This window comes from Echeneis naucrates, chromosome 17, assembly GCF_900963305.1.
Source record: "Echeneis naucrates chromosome 17, fEcheNa1.1, whole genome shotgun sequence".
Taxonomy (NCBI): domain Eukaryota; kingdom Metazoa; phylum Chordata; class Actinopteri; order Carangiformes; family Echeneidae; genus Echeneis; species Echeneis naucrates.
This window is the reverse complement of record NC_042527.1, coordinates 7,880,194-7,892,945: the sequence shown is the minus strand read 5'-3', so window position 1 is coordinate 7,892,945 and position 12,752 is coordinate 7,880,194. Positions and strand designations below refer to the sequence as shown.

The 12,752-nt window shown below is 40.8% G+C and overlaps 2 protein-coding genes across 2 annotated transcripts; one reads left to right on the top strand and one right to left on the bottom strand.

The window, feature by feature from the left end:
- The first annotated feature begins 1,060 nt into the window (after positions 1-1,060).
- On the top strand, positions 1,061-7,546 carry bcl6ab (BCL6A transcription repressor b). The gene is made up of 9 exons (XM_029525543.1): positions 1,061-1,127; positions 2,963-3,134; positions 3,334-3,555; positions 3,647-4,513; positions 4,609-4,736; positions 4,840-5,007; positions 5,098-5,228; positions 5,426-5,563; positions 5,760-7,546. The coding sequence occupies exons 1-9, from the start codon at positions 1,097-1,099 to the stop codon at positions 5,901-5,903; spliced, it is 2,001 nt and encodes a 666-aa protein (XP_029381403.1). The 5' UTR covers positions 1,061-1,096; the 3' UTR covers positions 5,904-7,546.
- An 11-nt stretch (positions 7,547-7,557) lies between these two features.
- cmpk (cytidylate kinase) lies at positions 7,558-12,746 on the bottom strand. Its single transcript, XM_029525546.1, has 6 exons — positions 12,506-12,746; positions 11,099-11,245; positions 10,361-10,513; positions 10,167-10,243; positions 9,764-9,860; positions 7,558-8,932 (listed from the first exon to the last, which is right to left on the bottom strand). The coding sequence occupies exons 1-6, from the start codon at positions 12,647-12,649 to the stop codon at positions 8,891-8,893; spliced, it is 660 nt and encodes a 219-aa protein (XP_029381406.1). The 5' UTR covers positions 12,650-12,746; the 3' UTR covers positions 7,558-8,890.
- Between the last annotated feature and the right edge of the window lie 6 nt (positions 12,747-12,752).

Below are 12,752 nucleotides of genomic sequence, written 5' to 3'. Positions count from 1 at the left end.
AGAGCATAATGTACAGTTACAGAGGAGTCGATAAGGATCATGCTGCTTTTGCGGAAGAGAGACAAAGATAGACACAAATTCAAAATAAATAGACGTTATTAATGTGCTGCCTTTGGGTCTTCCAGTGGGTGATTCGTTCATTGAATGAAGGGGAGTAATTACACCTGTAATTACAGACTGGTTCATTAAAAACAGGAACCAATACAGTCTGCTCATCACCATATTGGGTGATTAATGCTGGTAATTACACACAGTTTTGGATTTCATTATTTGCAAATTTCTTGTTAGTTTATGGTTTAAGAACAGCTGCTTCCTGATAGTTTGAGTCAGATGTAAGAACTCTGAAGTTTTGTTTATTCAATTGTAAATGTTACCAGATTAACACAGGAAGTGGTGGGAGCACAGATGGGTGCAAGTTTGTCCTTAAAAGAGTTGAGGACTTTACATACAGTACTCCCTACTGCTTATGTAGTACTCTAAGAATGCCACAAGTTTGCTCAAGCAAATGACACGTAATAATAAAAAAAACCAAAACAAAACATACAACTAGAGTTTTGCTGAATTTCCCAGAGGGTCACTCAAATCTGATTGCCTGACTTCCAAGATTTAAATCACTTTAACCAGAGGAAGCTACTGGCTAAAGCACTTTCTCAGAGAGAAAACACGTGTGTTGAAAGTCCAAACGTAAAAGGGGTTAGAATATGTTTGAATCATTAGAGGATATTAGTTTCTGGCCCGATGGTGCAACCTGGGCAGGTTTACAGAGCTGACTCGCGCTCATGTTCCCCACGGTATTTATAACTCGGTCAGCTGACCTTGACTTCGAGCCGTCCACCCCACAGGAGGATTAACCGACACAGAAAAAATAAACAACGACACAATTCTCCATCAAATCCCCCATTAAACATTAAAATGTGATTATAGTGCTGTTTGTTCACCACACATATGCTCTATTTGACACTACTGGCGGCTCAGTGTTGAGGACAGACAGAAGACAGTGAAGCGCTCCCCCGCCGCGGAGAGGATGGTTCGGTCCTCTCTTAAATTTCCGAGAATTGAGCTGGTGTGTTTCTTAGAACTGGATTCTCAGAACTGGATGTGCAGAGTTTCGAGGAAACTTTTACAAGGTGACTTTTTTTCCTTCCTATTCTGTCAGTGTTGGGTCGGGAGTCTGGGGAAGCAGCAGATGCTCATGCAGCCGCACCGGCTCCGGCTTTTTGTCTGTGTTCAATGTATTTCTGGTGGTTATGTAGGTGGAAGCGAAGTGAGGCATTGGTGTAGGGAGAGCTGTTTGACAGCTGCACACTTGAACGGTGTTTTAGACGGAAGTGCGGCTTCAGGCTTTCTCGCTCGCATTTCGCTGTTCATCTCGCTCTTCCACGACTTCACATAATAGCTGCTGCTAAAATGAAAAACAACCGTTTGTGGCATTAGCCTTTTCTCGTGCTGGATATCAGATCAGTCTGTTTTAATTTTGCGGCTGTTTTTTTTTTTATGAGACTTGGTATGAGAAATACTTGTTGCGCCAAAAGTGGCGCAAGACCAGTCTGTCTGGTTCAGCCTAAATTTCTGCCTGCGCATTTATTCTCCTGACAAACAGTCTTTTGACTTGTCTTGAGCAGCTCCAGCGCGGAACCAACGGGGTTTTTTTTTATTGAGTCGAACAAACACATTGTCACCACAGAGAAGAATAAACCAATAACAAAGAGCAAAGGGACCGTCCTAAGGAGCTAACCCCGCCGGAGTGTTAAAGTTGAGCAGACTTGCGCTGGCCTGCTCTCTCTGGCGCTCTGCCCGAGTTACGCAGCGAGAACTAAACACTCCTTTAAATCACACACCCGACCTGTCCGCCTCGGTGCGAACTAATGCTTAACTTTTAGAAATGACTTGAGGGATCAGTTCAACATGGGAAATGAGGTAAATGTTTAGGGGTTAAATGGGATGAGTTGCATTCGTAACGAGGAGGAGGAGGAGGGGGGGGTTGTCTGTGTACTGGCAACCTAATCTGAGCAGCCAGGACGGAATGTGCTCAACGTCAAACACGTTTACAACCTACAGGCTGCAGGCTGCAGGCTGCTGGAAAACTACAGACTGACGGACCGATGACTGGCCCACTGATCCGCTGCTCACCGCGCTGTGTGTGTGTGTGTGTGTGTGTTACCTGCGCTCACATGCCTTGTTGTCCCCCTCAGAATAATAATAATAATAATAATAATAAAAAAAACACGAATAAGGATGTCTCTAAATTGCTAAGAGCTGACCTGACCGACATGATGTCATGATGTCCAGTAAAGATTTATGTTTCACTATTGGTCATGTGCGACGTAACAACACCGCCTGTGAAACTCAGACAGGGTTAAACAGGGCAGATTCAGAAAGTGAAGAAGGACCCCCCCCCCCCACACACACACACACACACACACACTTCTTACTTTTCTCTCTGCAATGGCGCCGCCCATTGACACAACATGATCAGGACCCTCGTTCAGATTGAGAAAGCTGTCAGGATTAGTGTGCAGGTGGCGATGTGCCAGAAGTGATGGAATATAAGAAGAGCAATTATCTGGTATGATACGAGCATGCATAATGAACTAATTGTGGTGAATTAAAAATTTAAGAAAATTTGCTTTGGTACATAGATTCAATTACATTTGAAGATTTAAGTTAATTTCCTCTAAATGCTGTAAAATTGCAGCCAAAATGCTGCAAATTCAAACTCAAATTTTTAGGCACACAACAACATTGTGCAGACAATATCATTTAGCACCACGATGCATCACTGAATCTGGTTAAGCTATGCCATGGGTTCTGACAAACTCAAATTACTGTCATTATTATTATTATTATTGCATTCTTATTATAGTATGTGTACATCCCAAATGTGCGTGTATTTACCATTGGATTACCTTTGGAGTCACACGTTACTAAGAAATGATTCAATATTCCTTTTGGGGCTCTTCAGATTGCGACAGCATGGCCACAACTACAGATGGCTGCATTCAATTCACACGTCATGCAAGCGACGTCCTGCTCAATTTCAACCGCCTCCGCAGCAGGAACATTCTGACTGATGTCACCATACAGGTGGATGGACAGTATTTCCATGCTCACAAGGCCATCTTGGTGGCCTGCAGGTATGCATCTTAATGTGATATAAGACATTTGAGTTAAACAGCATGAGTATCTTAAGGGCATGTTTGTAGCCTGTTAAATGAGGACTTTGTTTTTGGGACAGCTGTATATCTCATGAAATTTAGTTAATTGCCCCTCTTCTTATACAGAACTGATCCACAGTTCATCATCATGGTTTTCATCTCTCCCTCTCTTCTTTAGCGGCTTCTTTTATACTGTGTTCATGAACCCTGAGAACGCTGACCTAAGTGCCATAAGCCTAGACCCCAAAGTGGACCCCAAGGGCTTCTCCATCCTGCTAGACTTCATGTACACATCTTGTCTGAACTTTAAAGAAAGTCTGGTCCTGGCCACCATGAACACAGCCATCTACCTGCAGATGGAGCATGTGGTTGACACGTGCCACAGGTTCATCACAACCAGGTAAAAGAGAGCAGACAATTTAATAGGTCAAACTGTCTTGACTTGATAAAAATTGAAGGGGTCTGACTTGGAGCTGAATATGTTTCTGCAGGCATCAGTTTCAGAATATGCAGACTGGAAATGTCCCGATCAGCTCAGTACATCTAGCGGAGGACATGTCTACGTTGAGGACTGTCAGTGACAAAGAGACAGACTTTCAAAATGATCACATGTCAGCCTCTATCCAGGACTGCAAGAGCAACATACCCAGTGTTTTCAGGGGTATTAACACATCCGGCTCCTATCATGTCTACGGTGACCTCCTTATCTCTGCTGCAAAGCTGGAAGGTTCCCATAAGATCTGTGCCCTTACCAGAGGCGGGGCTTTGTCCCAGAAACAATGTTCGCAAGTACACAATACCAGCATGACTCACAGTGAATCCACCCCTATCAGCTCCCACTCGCTGCCATTCCACTCCAGTGTCCCTTCTGCTAACATCAAACCAGTAGGAGATCACGGGAGCCATAAGCGGTCGCCAGGTCCCATGGAGGATGAAAATTTTCAGCACCCACAAACCAGCTGCATGAGGTTGTCTTCGGGCTTTAGCAAGGGTCTAATTTGTAGCCCTCAAAGCCCACTTCGATCTGATTGCCAACCAAACTCACCAACCGAGTCCAGCAGCAGCAGAAATGCAACACTGAGTCTCAGACATCCCTCAGACTGCCCAAAAGACACCAAAGCCCGCAACTGGAAGAAATACAAATTTATCATTATGAACCAAACTCCTGATCAGAACAAAAACGAGTCTCAAAGAGAGAGTGCAATGGAAATGTGCCCCACTCTGAGCCCTTGCAGAAACAGTGGAGATGGTGAACACAGTGAGGTCCAGTCGGATGAGGGAGGCAGTGAGCTCAGGGAAGAGAGCCCCATGTCTCAGAGTGTTGACAGCTGCAGCAGCAGCACCTGCAGTAGCATGAGGTAAGGCTGCACGCCACTGTCAAAGCTGAAATGACACTTAACATGTATTAGTTAAAGAGACTAATGAACATGATTGGTCTTCACCCTGTGTGCAGCCACCGCAGATGCTCCTCCTGTGGCTGTGACAGCCCGAAGCACGTGGATATGGATCACCTCTCCCCGGACTCATTCAGCAGAAATGAAACTACCGAACTACACTCAGAGTATTCCCCCTCCCGCTGTGGTAAGTGCACGTTGCCAGTACATGCATGCGTATATTTCTAAAATGATATTATGATTTATTTCATTCTTTGGCTTGATTTTTTACGACTACCTTCTTTCCACAGAAAACAACACCTACTTCTGCAATGGTTGCGACTCTAAATTCAGTGATGAAGATACTCTGAAAGACCACATGGTTCAGGCCCACAGCGACAAGCCATATAAGTGTGACTGCTGCCAGGCTTCCTTCCGCTACAAGGGCAACCTTGCCAGCCACAAGACGGTTCATACAGGTAAGGCTAATAAGTCCTCATTGGCCTTTTAAAGAACCATCAGTTGGATTTTATTGATGTGACTATTAAAATCGTTGCATTAACTTTCAGGTGCAAAGCCATATCACTGCAATATCTGTGGTGCTCAGTTCAACCGACCAGCCAACCTCAAAACTCATACACGGATCCACTCTGGGGAAAAGCCATACAAGTGTGAGACCTGTGGTTCTCGATTTGTTCAGGTGAGCATAAAAAAAATGGAACCCTGCTCCCTGCAGCCACATCACAAGGAAATGTTTATATGTGTCAAACTGCTGCTTCTTTTTGTCCTTGATATATATATATATATATATAATAATAATAATAATTGTTATTGTTATTATTATTATTATTATTGTTGTTGTTTTAATATATTTATTTTTCTTCAAATTCCCTCCAGGTCGCCCATCTTCGCGCTCATGTATTAATTCACACAGGAGAAAAGCCGTACCCTTGTGAGATCTGTGGAACACATTTCCGTCACCTTCAGACGCTCAAGAGTCACATGAGGATTCACACTGGAGAGAAGCCTTATCATGTAAGCTTTTGTGTCAGTGACCTCTCCTAAGCCACTGTATTTGCTGGCTAAATAGAGTAATCCCCCCCCCGTCATGACCCATGAGCCTATCAATAGTTATAAGTCCTCAGTGATAATCCAGGGCCACGAGGAGCTAAACATCTGAATGATGTTTAGAAGTGAGAAAATGATTGTATTTTCTTCCCTTTTTATATAGTGTGAAAAATGTGATCTACACTTCAGACACAAGAGTCAGCTAAGGCTTCATCTCCGACAGAAACACGGAGCGGTCACCAACACCAAAGCTCAGTACCGTAGGACTCCAAGCACCGCTGCCACAGGCCTGGTGAAGTCCTGCTGAGCCCTCTGCAGTCCTGCAGATTCAGATTCAGTTACATTTTTATTTTCCTTTTGGATTAGGCACCATGTTTTCAGATGGTTTTTATTTTCTCTATACACAAACAAAAACATAAACATGTACATTTGCCAGGTACATGGATATGTATATATTTGTAAATGCTGCACAGTACTTGTGTAAGCTCTTTGGTACTTCAAAGATTGTAAGAGTTTATGTTTTGTGAATGTGCAACAACCGAATGTACGTTTTGAATGTGAATTTAAGCAGGCATTTCTCTATTTTACATGTGATTTAACAGAATGTCAGCATTGAAGGGTGGCACCCTTTCTCATTCAATTAAGAATCACTGTTACAGTTTTGCTTTCGGTATTGGAATGAATTTCCCCATTATCATGGTCACAGGTTATGCAGTTACTTTTCATTAGGGCTGCTTTTGTAAATAAGATTATATCTGCTGGTACAGTATGAATATATGAATATTAACTTTATTTTTCTTATGCAGAGAGAGCTTCACTAAGTATCAATAACACCAAATTTATTATTTTGCCAGACCATGGTACGCATTGTGACAGACTGGTGTTAATATGAGATATCGCTATATTCATTGTTTATCTTATTTTTTCCCAATCACAATTCAAGACTCCTCTTGGTATTTTGCACATACTCATAATGCTGTGATACATATATTTTCATACTTTTTAAATATTTCTACTTAAGGTGTTTGTGACCTGTTGAATTTGTTCGTTAAAACCAGCATACAGCATCTGCTATATTCTTATTTATGATCTACTTTTCTCTTTGTTGTACCTCATTCCGTCTTGGATGCTGCAATGATCCAGGCAGTGTCTGAATGGGGTATCATGTTAAAATTGTATTTAATGTCAGCATGTTATAGTGCACTTGTAAAAACTAGTGTATTTGTTGTGCCTTATGTTCACACACAAGTTCATTATTCATGAATTATGAATTGGATCATATGAACACCCCAGGACTTGTAAAATGCTTTTATGATGTATTTGCCATTTTGTATCAGGTGCTTATGCGTATGCATGTTAGATACTGTTTTTACAGAAGCTGATAATCTGTTGTGTATATATCTTCAAATGCAGATACACCAGGTCTCAAGCTAAAAACTGCTCAGGAATATTAGTAAAATGTAAGCAGATGTCTTTGTAATGGCAAACTATATACGTGTGTGTGTGTATCTGTGTATATATATGTGTATACATACACACACATGCTGATATATGTGAAAAATAAATTGCATAGTGTGTAGCACACATTGCAACGGCATTGGTCATTATTTTATGGTACAGATTTGTAGATAGCGTAAAGGCTAAACCCTCTTTCTGCCTCTGCATGATCCTAATTTATTCTCGAACAAAGGTCAATCAAAGCTCTGTTAGGTTATCAGTTACTCAATATTCGCTTGAAGGGAAATGAAATAAAGTCTACTTTGGACAAAAGATAAAATTTAATCAATAATGAAAGACCAAATGCACGGAACCTGGATATAACAAATTACGCATTTTTTGAATTACAACTATTGACTAATACAATGTTCAATGTGTGAACAAATACAGACATACACATGTATTCACAACTGCATACTAGCTGGAAGTAAATAAACACTGAAAGAAAAGAACTTGCAATTGAATTGTAATTCTTGCATTTATTTGTATGTTGAACAATTTTTGCTGACACAATTATATTTGAAAGGCTATTTTATTTTAACATTTGGTTACTTATTTGATGAACTATTCATGTTTGGTCTTCTGTAAAGCCCAAGTCAAAGTGAATGAAAAAACAAAAAACATACAAAATGTATATTTCAGCTCTATCATATGCTAGACCTGTTGTTATTGTGCAGTGGTGTCAAGCGCCCTCTGCTGGATGATCAATTTGGCAACGCTAATTAACAAGTGCAGCTGATTTTGACAATCTGCAAAAGCTGATAAATTGATAAAAAAAAATATTGAGTGACAACAGGACTACTCATATATTTAAAAAAAATAGGAAAATAACTACATGAATAAAAGTACAAATTGCATAAATAGAGAATCCCCATATTGTGCTGAACGAATATTCAAGATTAAATAAGCAAAACAGAAATGTCTATGCTTTCAATTGCAGCACCATCTTCCCTCCTACAAGTAAACAGTACAGATTGAACAATCTGCTTATTTTTAATCTTCATGTTTTCTCTCAAGCTTGCCTAGCTACAGAGGTCATAGCTATGATGATGAATATCAAAGTTAAATATTAAATCAAAGAATGGGCCATCTATCAGAGCATCCCAGTTCCTGATAACTTTATGTGACACAAAAGCGGTTTTAGATCTCCTTATCATTTCGCTGATGTTAAAGAAAAAAAAAAATACACACACATATGTTGTATGTGTTTTATTTGCACGCCAGACAGGCCACTGAGTGCTCTGTAAAGACTTCAACTCATCATAATTTGTCATCATAAAGACGGACACCCATTTGGTCTAAAGCATAATCACCTCCTATGACATGATAACCTGAACACATAAGTGATTTAGAATGGGGTAATAATATGTGACACCACCTTCACATTTGGTGGAATGGGAGCATGTATACCATTTTTGTAGTGACTTCCAGTATTGCCTTTGATTGGCAATTAAACATTTCTCTGAGGTAATGATAGATTTTGTTCATATGTAAGGGCCTGAAACTGTGCTGAAACACAATGAACAGATGAACTGTGAGCTCTTCTGAACAGTAAACTAGTTGATCATGTCTACTTTCACGCATGCCTATGTACCATTCACACCAATACATAAGGTACACAAACTCACAAAACAGTGCAGTGTTTTTATAAAAGGCATGGAAAACAAAAAAATAAGTAACCAAAGTTAAAAGTCATACGAATTGACCAAATTATTAGAGTGTACTTGCAGTTGATAAAAAGAAAACTAAAAAGGTAAATGAATGATGTTGGCTGTTGGGGGGAAAAAAAAACAAAAATCAACCCTCTTTTTCTAGGATGGCTTTCACTTCGGCAAACACCTGGAAGAGAAAAATAGGTGACTCATTCATCGGGACAAAAACAAGGAGTTGTTGTTAAACTAACCCTAACCCTACATCCAAGTCACTGAACACGTTTATAACTAATTTCATTTCAGATGATAAATTCAATATTATAGCAGCAGTGGACAATGCAAACAAACAAACAAACAAACAAACAAATTAATTAATTAATAAATAAATAATAATAATAATAATAAATAACCCCCACCAAAAAAATGTTTGGTGGGGGTTATTAAATTATTTCTTTTTTTAAATGAGGTTTTGGAGTCCAGATGAATGACATTTTTAAGCAATTCAACATTCAGCTGTAGCAGTTTTACTTTACTTTGTACTACTCCTTACTTAAATCCATTCATGTAATAGCTCAGTGCTTAAGCCAGTGCTTCTCAATTATTTTCTGCTATGCCCCCCCCCCCAGGAAGAAGAAAATCTTTCGCCACTTCCCCACTCTCCGCCACAACTATAAATTTGTTCTATAAAATTGTTATAAGTACACCTCTGCATAACATGGTATTGTTATCATAAAAAAGGGTCACCCCCCCCAGCATCGCACCGGTGGGGGCACTGGCTTAAGTCAAGATGGAACTGGTAAAAGTTGCTGTGGGGGGGTGCCACATCCCTGTAATCAAATTTTCTACATTTTTCATCATCAAGAGATTTTAAGGCTTACAGAGGGGCATGTTTACACAGTTAGTTTATTTCACCTTTTTTTTTTTAGGCATCGCCCTCTTCATGTCCCTTTAGAAAGTCATTTGCACTGTTTATTGATGCAACATGGACATTTTCCAGCACTTTATATTATCCACTCACCTCATCCACTGAGCGAGAGGCATCTATGGTGCGCACCTTTCCTTCTTTCTCATACAGTTCAATGATTGGCCGTGTAGACTGCAGGTAGGTTTGGATTCTGCATCACAGAAAATCATGCCTGGTTAATGGGGTCAGGTGGCACAGGGGACTCAAAGAAGACACAAATTAGGTCAAACCACACATGCAGGTATCCAAAAATCATTTAATGGGTCAGAGAAATCTATACTGATCAGATATGCGTGTTCTTCTTAGTTTTTTTATTGAGTATAGTCTCTGCAGAAACACTGTGCTCTTTTGACAATTGATCTCATATACTGATTTCCTCCAGCTGCTAAAAACAACAGCAGTACTCTCTCAAATCAAGGATTCAGTGGTGATAAGGTCTAAGGTCACGTTTCTGTACCTTTTCTCCAGGCTTTCCCTGTTGTCATCTGTGCGCCCACTGCTCTTCCCTCTTTCTAGACATCTGTTGATACACACCTGTGCACAAAGCAGACCATGTCATGTCCTCAGTGTAAAGTGGCTCCTGTCATATCAGCTCAGAAAGCAACTAAAAACAGCTAAAGCACTTTCAGCTTTCTCCTTTCAATGACCTACCTCATTGCTGCAGTCAAAGAACAGCACAAATTTGATGTCGGCTTTGCCCTCCATGACTTTCTTCCACCCCTGAAGGTTGTCCTCATTGCGGGGGAAACCATCGATGAGGAATCTGAACTTTTTCTCATCTTTTTGCATGGTCTCTTCCATTGCCTTTAGGAAAACACACAAGATTATTTTTGTCCTGATTTTTTTAATTGAAGTTTATTGATGACCAATCAGAACCTGATTTCACAGACCATTAAAATGGCAATGAGCAACATTGATTCAGAAAACTGCACAGCCTCACAGTGGAGTTGTGATTTTACATGTAGTTTTACAGACGTATAAACACCTTTTTAAAGATTTAGTTGACAGCACATTTAAAAGTGTGACAGGATGTTATGTTAGAGTGAGAGCGGGGAGTGACCCGAAGTAAACGACACTGGCCAGAAACAAACCAGTGTCACAGACGATGACCTTGTACCCTCATTTTTTAATGGGGCGCAGACTCTACCCACTATTCCAGCTATTCCACAGCAAGAAATACTTAATCAATTACTTCACAGGAATAAGAGAACCAAATGTTGTATATATTAAGTAAATAAAATGCTTATAGAATGAGTTGCTCTCTCTTTTTAAAATCTGGGAAATAGACTTGGCATTTTTAAGCCCTACATAATACAAGTATAACCACAATTTCCTTTAAAGAGAAAAAACAAAACAAAACAAAAACATGACATTTTATTTGTTACATACCCTTTTAAGTAAGTTTATGGTGATCTCCACAGGGACAATTTTGCCCTCCTTGATGTAGTTGGCAATGAGCTGTCCATCTTCTGACCCTTCTCGGGCACGCTCTGCTCTCAGCAAATCCCCAGCTGACAAATGGGTGTAGTTGTAGTTCTGACATAAAACATGGGCAATTTTTAAGTATACAAAATTGACCTAATTGTTGCCAACCCTGACTTTAAGAGTAATGAAACAAAGCATTCTGAAATTAGTCATCAAACCAATTTGTGGTGAGTAAGCTCACAGTCATACTGCTCTTTTACATTTCTGCATTTCCATAACTCGACAGCAGGGAGTACACCTCTTGCAAACTGGGTAAATTCTGGCTCAGAAGCCAGGAAAAAGTCAGTCTTTGTGCTCAGAATAAAAAGAGCCCCTATTCATAGCAGCCATTTAGGCCAAACCATGGTACTTGAAGGATGGCAGCCAACACCCAGGAACATCCCTGAACAGTGGTAGTTAGAAAGTCTCTCTCACAGAAGTCCTGCACAGCCAAACATGTCCACACATACACATCAGAGCTCCAATAGGACTACAGCGCCATGAGCTGGCATCACATTCACCTTCAGACTGACATCTAAACAGAATCTGGTTCCCCGAGTTCAGTCAGTTCTGGGTTTCCTTTGGTGGCTTTGTGATAATAACTTCTTTACAACCCAAGCTGATCCTCTGCAATGTGTTATAGAAAATGAAATATGACTAAATCCTTCTATCATTTCAGTGCTAAAATTAGCTGTGCGCTCTAAACCAGCCAAACGATGATTTTTAGTAATGTGCGATTGAAACAAAGCGCGTTTTAAACCAGAGTATCTCCAATTGTGAGCACACAACTGCATAAAATACAACATACACAAAACGATGTTTAACCCGAGTAAACACACACATCCGGCCCACCAGGATGACATGCAGTGGGAATAAACCCTCAGTCAATAAATATCAGCATCGGCCTGTGTATCTGTTTGTTCAGGCGATGGTGGCCAAGTGCAGACATTTACTGATCATTACACAATCTCAACAGCACAGATAAGTCCAAAGATACGGCTACTGCCTGGGCCAAGTGTTGATATCTGCCATCTGTGCTGGGGCATGATAATAAACCCACTTTCGTTCTTTTGCAGGTAAACCAGACAAACACTGTGGTGCATAAATGTGTTCCTGAGGTATTAAAACCGTTTGAATGTTAGCTTCTTCAACCGGCTAACCAGCTAATCGGCTAACAGCGGTTCATTTTAGAGGACAACCGGAAGTTAGATTATTTATCAAAAGGCACAAAGACCACAGATTTATTCAAATGCCAAGTTCACAACAACACACTAAACTCTAATGATAGAGGTCGGTAGTTTTGATAGTCCTGTATCTCGACATGTCTCTCACCTCCACGATTTTAGAGCACTGGGTCCCTTTGCCGGCGCCAGGCCCGCCCAGCACGAACACAACCTGCGGCTTCATCATCAGCGACACCCGGTACAAGAAGCTCGGCACACTGTGGCACAAACCAGCGGACAAACTGCCGATCATACGCCAGGTCCGTCTGGCTTGGGAAGCAAAAGCAAAAGCAATAAACCGAGCGGACGGGAGGTGCGCGTCCGTGTCCGTGGGTAGGAAGTCGCCGAGCCAGACG

Bases quoted from the DNA above. Each gene is read 5' to 3' on its own strand.
- cmpk (XM_029525546.1), bottom strand. From the start codon at position 12,649: ATGATCGGCAGTTTGTCCGCTGGTTTGTGCCACAGTGTGCCGAGCTTC. The intron at 10,244-10,360 runs GTAGGTCATTGA...CTTTGTGCACAG, and splicing joins TCTTTGACTGCAGCAATGAG to GTGTGTATCAACAGATGTCT. The intron at 8,933-9,763 runs GTGAGTGGATAA...TTTCTCTTCCAG, and splicing joins CCTCTCGCTCAGTGGATGAG to GTGTTTGCCGAAGTGAAAGC.
- bcl6ab (XM_029525543.1), top strand. From the start codon at position 1,097: ATGTGCAGAGTTTCGAGGAAACTTTTACAAG. The intron at 3,135-3,333 runs GTATGCATCTTA...TCTCTTCTTTAG, and splicing joins GCCATCTTGGTGGCCTGCAG to CGGCTTCTTTTATACTGTGT. The intron at 5,008-5,097 runs GTAAGGCTAATA...ATTAACTTTCAG, and splicing joins CCACAAGACGGTTCATACAG to GTGCAAAGCCATATCACTGC.